Source organism: Vigna unguiculata, chromosome 8, assembly GCF_037176805.1.
Source record: "Vigna unguiculata cultivar grain cowpea cultivar isolate G323 ecotype 2 chromosome 8, ASM3717680v1, whole genome shotgun sequence".
NCBI lineage: Eukaryota > Viridiplantae > Streptophyta > Magnoliopsida > Fabales > Fabaceae > Vigna > Vigna unguiculata.
Genome location: NC_140799.1, coordinates 22814109 through 22820517, shown reverse-complemented (window position 1 = coordinate 22820517; position 6409 = coordinate 22814109). Strand labels below are relative to the sequence as shown.

The 6409-nt window shown below is 32.9% G+C and overlaps 1 protein-coding gene across 1 annotated transcript; it reads left to right on the top strand.

Annotated features, from left to right (window-relative positions):
• The first annotated feature begins 626 nt into the window (after positions 1-626).
• Positions 627-4751, top strand: LOC114193074 (uncharacterized). The gene is made up of 3 exons (XM_028082771.2): positions 627-1064; positions 2912-3003; positions 4121-4751. Exons 1-3 carry the CDS (start codon positions 912-914, stop codon positions 4506-4508), a joined length of 633 nt encoding a protein of 210 aa, XP_027938572.1. The 5' UTR covers positions 627-911; the 3' UTR covers positions 4509-4751.
• The last annotated feature ends 1658 nt before the right edge of the window (positions 4752-6409 follow it).

Here is a 6409-nt window from a genome sequence, read left to right as displayed (position 1 = left end):
TTTGTAAAAAAAAAATATTTTTAATCCTAGTAATTACATTTGGAGGGTTATAATCGGAGAGAAAAAAAAACAAATATACTTAAACTTATTCCTTATATTAAATTTGTCATGTTACATCACTAAAAAAATCTTCTTATTTTAATCCACTTATTTATATTATTTTTAATTGGGACTAAACAATGGCCTTCGGTTGATGACTTTATGATACAAAATTTTGTTATTTTGGTCCTATTAAACCCAAAATTATGTATTTAAATATACAATTAAATTACTAACTAAATCGGAATATTATTTTAATATAGTATAAAATAAAAAATGTGTAATTATTTTATTTTTCTTTTAATTAGAAAATCATATAAAACAAGTTAATATATATATATATATATATATATATATATATATATATATAAGTATATAAAGTTATAAGACTTAATTATAATTATTAGACTTAATAATAAAAGGAAAAACAAGGTGTTTCCATTGCCAACACAAATAAAAAATATGTTCCTGAAATTTAAAGAGCAGCCAGACCCGCTTGGCCCATAAAGATAATAAGTAAAGTACAGTTTTACCCTTTTTCTTTCGACCGAATTCTTATTACAGACAAATACAGAAATGTCAAACCCAACCTCCAAATTGATTCTCACATCTTCATCACAGACCAGAGTTCATTCCTTTCTCTTTGTGCCTCTCATTCCTTAAAAAACACGAGTCCTGGGTATTCGAGCGAAAAAGAAATCCATAGAAGCCAAAGAAGTGCCACTCTTCTCCCACCGCCAAAACAAAATCATCTTTTTGTCGCTAAATGTTAGACCCATTTAGATAAATCCCCAAATAAAGAAAAGGGGGGCTGCGATCATTTTCATGATCAATAAATAGCGATTGTTTTCGGGAAGCATTGTTGTTTGGATATGCTCAAGTTGTGGAAATGGTACCAGAATTGCTTGGCGGTTCACCCTGTTAAGACGCAGGTCATCAGCTCTGGCTTGATTTGGGGTGCTGGTGACATAGCTGCTCAGGCAGTTACGCACTATACTGCCAAGGCCCATGCCACAATGGATGAGGTATTGTGTTATTGGAATTTATATGGTTTCCTTCTAAGATTTTGTGTTTTGGGGAAAATGGGTGTGTGTTAGTGTGTTTTTCTTGGTTTTTGGGGAATGGTCATGGCTTGGAGTGTGGCCTTGTGGTCAAAATAATTAGAAGGATTTGCGATTGTCTGAGCTTGCTTTTGACTATGGAAAGTGTGGAATGCATGGATGAATGTGGAAAAGGGATTTGTGGTTGTGTTTTGGTAGGATTTTCCGTGTAGCATGTGATCTTGATCTCTAGTTAAGGCAATGGGTGCTTTTGTTTTGTGGGTTTTGTATCGGTGGTCATTGTCTTGTCGGGATGCTAAGTGGGTTTGGCTGCTTTTTGGAATGAAGTTTTGGGGGCATGAAACATGACTGTTAATTTCATCATGCCTAGGTTGGGTGTTTTTGAGAAAATAGCCGAGAGATTGATTTAAATCGTGACTGTGCTTGAGGTTGTGTATGGAAATTGTGGAGTGGATGCGATTGCTAGCGCAGTTAGAAGCTCTCGGGAATGAATAATAATGGAATGGAAAGATACGTCTGAATTGTTGGTTTGGTTGTTTAATGAAGGTAAGGAGGGAACTCTCGCGGAAAGACGTGGCATGTTTTCCTTCACTCTCTAAGTTGAATGGACAAAATTTGGTGCTGTAAATTACAGGAAGATGTGGCATTCCATTCCTTTTGGAAAACTCCCCCAAGCTCACATTTTGTTCATTTCGTTTTTTCCATTTTCCATCCATCAATTCAAAACCATACACTTTCAATTCGAGAATTAAACACAGAAAACACAAAAATCGAGTTTGACAGTGTTTCCACTTACGCCTCAGTTATTTTCGTTAGTTTAGGTTTTCAGATTTTCGATTTCGAGTTATACTTGATTGTTTGACTTCGTTCTAGTTTCTATGTTCAATTGAAGTTGATTAGAACTCATTTGCATTTTCAATTTGTATTTTAATCCATTCCGTACTTGTATTCGAACCTGTCCTACACTTTTACTCATAAGCATTTCACTGTTATATAACAGTTTTGTGATTTCTTGTTTTAACTTGTGATTTTTAGTTTCTGTAATTTTCATTCTGTTTTAAATACATATTAGAATTAGTTTAGGTGTTTAAATCATGTTTGGGATAGTTGCATGTAAAAATCATAGTTGAGTTCCTTTAGTTCATTTTTTCTATATACTTAGGTTAGTGTAGAGTTTTTGTTTTAGGCATCATGTTAGGACTCACTTTAGGTTGTTTTTAGTTGGTTTAGATTAGTTTAGTTAGATTTCCCCCATAAAAATCAGATCAGCACAAGTTCATGCACTCATCTTTGCAATCTCGTTGGATTGACACCTAGGAGGTGGTTCCCTATACTTCATTAGGGGGAAACTAGGATTATTGATTGAATCCTTTTGCAACTATACCTTTAGTTTTGCACTTGAACTGCAGGAGGTAGGGAAAAGGAAACTATGTTAATGCTAGTTGTAATTTTTTCAATTTTAAATCACATGGAAACATCTGGTTTATTTTTTAACCATAGATGGGAAATTTCAGTTCATTTAGCTAAAATAGTGAAACAGGAAATTACTTGTCATGGTCACTGTTTTCTGGATAGGGTGAATCTTAAAATGATGCATTTTAGGGTTTTATACGGGAAGCATTGTGGATAAACCATGTCTAACTTGGCCCTTTCCTTCTTACTTTGGTAACATGGTTCCTATTCAAGGACAAATACTTTGATGGTATTTTTAAACTGTCTAGTTCACATTGTGTATGATGTGACACTTTATTCTTTGTAAATGTAACCATCTAATTAGCTCATATCTCTTGTTTGATGGCAATTTTTCTCAGGATGACAATAAAGAGTTTAAGATCAACTGGAAACGGGTGTCTACAACCAGCTTGTTTGGGTTAGGATTTGTTGGTCCTGTTGGCCACTACTGGTAAAAAGCGTGACCTTTTTATAAATTTTATTCCCCAGTTGTTTATGGACACTGGTATTATGCAACGGTTTTTTTGCTGATTCTCAGATCCTGAATCAGCTTAGTTTGCTGGACAGATTTGAAAGTTCTTAGTCCCTTAAAAATTACAGTTCTCAAATTTTTTCCTTTTAATATTAAACACAATTTTTTTCCAAAAAAGTCATTATTATGTTTTTGCTGTATCAGTAGAAGTTATGTCGTTCACATGAGACAGCATTTGGATGCTACAGTTGTGGGTGACTGACATGTCACCTGATGATGGTTACTATTGTTGCAAATCAATTTAAAGGACTGATTCTTATTGACTTGCAATCATTTTTCTTTTATCATATAATTCTAAATATGTACTTAAGATGAAAATTTGGTTATTGATGTATTGATTGGTTTATAGTAACTTCCTGATAAATTAGGACTAAAGTAGTTATGTCCTCTCAACTTCACAGGGCCAAGAGCTCTGTTTTTGTTTCTGGATGCATGGATATCCAACTGACTAAAAAGGAAGGATTTCAAACTGTTTATTGTATAGCATTTTGTCTTATTGGTAGCATTTTGTAGTGTTATGACCTTCTCCTCAGCTTAGGTGGCTTTGATCTTTAAGGGGGAGCATTCCCAAGTCTTACAAAAAGCTACTTCGATCATATTTCTAGCTGATGGGGAACATCCAATACTGTTTGGTGTGAGAAAACGTTTTATGTTTTCTTTTGAACTGATGAAAATGTTACCTTGTTTCCACACTTTTTGCTTTTAAAAGTACGTGCAGGAAACAAAGTGAAAATAATTTGGCATTTTTGTAACTAAAAGTCAGAACAGAACATTTTTGCAGACCAAATGATTCCTAAACATTTGAAAACAGGATACTAAGTGAGAACCATGTCATTATTTGTAATTCAAAGTACAGATAGAAAATGAAAGCAATAAACTCTCAAGCTGAATTGTCCCTTAAAAATGTTAAATCAGAAAAGAAAAGACTTCTAGAAGTGAGCTTTCGTATATCTGTTAGTGTTTTGTGTGTTCTGATGATATCTATTTTCTAACAAACTTATCAATTTGCCTTGTTCTTTTGCATTAATTATTGTAGGTATGAAGGTTTGGATCGGTATATAAGATTGAAACTAATGCTTAAACCAAATTCCTTCCGTTTTGTTGCCACTAAAGTTGCTGTTGATGGGTTTATCTTTGGGCCATTGGATTTACTTGTGTTTTTTACATACATGGGTTTTTCTGCTGGAAAGAGTGTTCCTCAAATAAAAGAAGATGTTAAGAGAGATTTCCTCCCAGCTTTTGTTTTAGAAGGGGGCATATGGCCAATTGTTCAGGTTGTAAATTTTCGGTTTATACCTGTGAGGTATCAACTCCTTTATGTCAACTTCTTCTGTTTATTGGATAGCTGTTTCTTGTCTTGGGTTGAGCAACAGCAGGATGCACCTTGGAAACAATGGTTGAAATCACTTCTGCCTTTGAAGTAATAGAGTTTGCTTTCAGAATCTCAATTTATTCTCGGAGTTGCCAGATGTGGGAAGTTCATGTTGGAAAACAAGTGACTAATTCATATTGCTTGTAAACACCCTCCAGACTTTCAGAATTTAATTCTGAAATTGATGAAATTGCTTTCAAATGATTTACATGATTAATGATTTTCATCTTGAATACAAGTTGACATATTTTTTCCATTGAATAAATTGAAATCTATGTTGGCTTATCACTTTCCAGTCTTTGTTCGTTCGTCTATATTCTAGTTTTACCAATGATGTTCTCAACAACCGGTATCTTTTATTAGCTGTGCTTATCTTTCACTTCATATTGTCAGGTGGAGAATAATCCTTGGGCACACAACATAAATCGGGACTACTTTTATATCGGTGTCTTTTATTTTGACAAAATTTAGATGTAGCACTTTGAAGTATTTCTTTTATGATATCTTCTGGTTAGAATTGATATTTTATCTCAATAATATCTTTAATGAAAATTGTAAAGGTTAACATGGATCATGACAATGACACAGAAAAGAGTATTATTACAAGTAGTGAATAGGGTAAGGAAACCGTGTATTAGTGGAGTGTTTTCTTGTTTTCCGTATTGGCAAATAATAATGAATACAAGTTGTCCTCAAAATTATAATGAGCAATGTTGGACAAAAAATCTTTGTAAGCTAGAATTATTGAAACTTAAATGGATTGAAATGCATTGAAAAATAGACTAGTAATAGAAGTTTTTCATAAATTATGAATATGTTAAGAGAGAAGTTTATTCATAAAAAAGAAATTGAAAAAGTGGTTATATGTTTAAATAGTTGGTTAGAATATGTTAGATTTATTTTTTTGCTTTATTTTCTGTTTTGATATTCTATTAGTTTGTTAGTAGTATTATCTCTTTCATTTTTTGTTTTTAGTGTTTTACATATATTCTGTTACAAGAGCATGTATTGTGCCACAAGGTAATGAGAAGTATTTCTCCCTCCGTAGTAGGTTTTCTATCATGGTGTCAACAATGTGACTTGTCTCTTTTAGGGTACCGGTTCCATGGCGACGTCCACGGTTCTCTTCTCATATTCCACATTGGAAAAACTCACTAATGCTAATTTCTTCCTCCTACCACAAGTGGAGCTTGAAACTCCTTTTAGTGATTAAAGAGAGCTTCCACATGCAAGACTAAACATATTATATGAATAACCACATGTATCTTCATTTTCTTATAGTGTTTGTTATCCTCAAAACTAATAAGACACATCATTATACCGTATAGTGTTTTGTTATCATCAAAACTACTTAGACCTTTTTCATGTTCTTAATCTTTATATTTTACGCTCATTTAATGTTTATGTATACTTGTTCTCCTTTCTTGCTTAATTGGATCCTTTTTTTCCTCTTAACCTATTGTGAAGTGAACTTTCATACTTAAATAACCTAAGAGATTATCTTTATGTTCAGTGGGGATCTTCTTAGAGTTTTCTTAATCACATTAACTCAAATATCTTCTTAAAGTAAAATGAACCATTATCATCTCTTCAAGTAACAATCAGATACTTTTCGTAACTTATAAGCCCAAGTTAGATAGTTTTCACCCAAAGAGGAGTAAAAGGCAAGACCCTACAAGGTTGATAGTTATGCATCATTGACATGCAGTCTTTTTTCTAAAGGGTGGTTGGTATGGGGTGGGATTATCAAGTTCTTCATTAAATCTTTGACGTAAACAAGTCCTCATGAGATATCCTTGTAAGAACAATTAAAACAAACATTCTCTATAACGTATCTTATGTAAGTTTTAAATCATATGCATTGTAACATCCTGGTCGGATATTACTAATTTAAATAAAATAAAATGGAAATAAATAAAAACTAGCATTTGTTATTATTGCCTTTCCCAAAAT

Coding starts and splice junctions, on each gene's coding strand:
- LOC114193074 (XM_028082771.2), top strand. CDS start 912: ATGCTCAAGTTGTGGAAATGGTACCAGAATTGCTTGGCGGTTCACCCT. Junction 1,065..2,911: donor CCCATGCCACAATGGATGAG/GTATTGTGTTAT, acceptor AATTTTTCTCAG/GATGACAATAAAGAGTTTAA. Junction 3,004..4,120: donor GGTCCTGTTGGCCACTACTG/GTAAAAAGCGTG, acceptor TAATTATTGTAG/GTATGAAGGTTTGGATCGGT.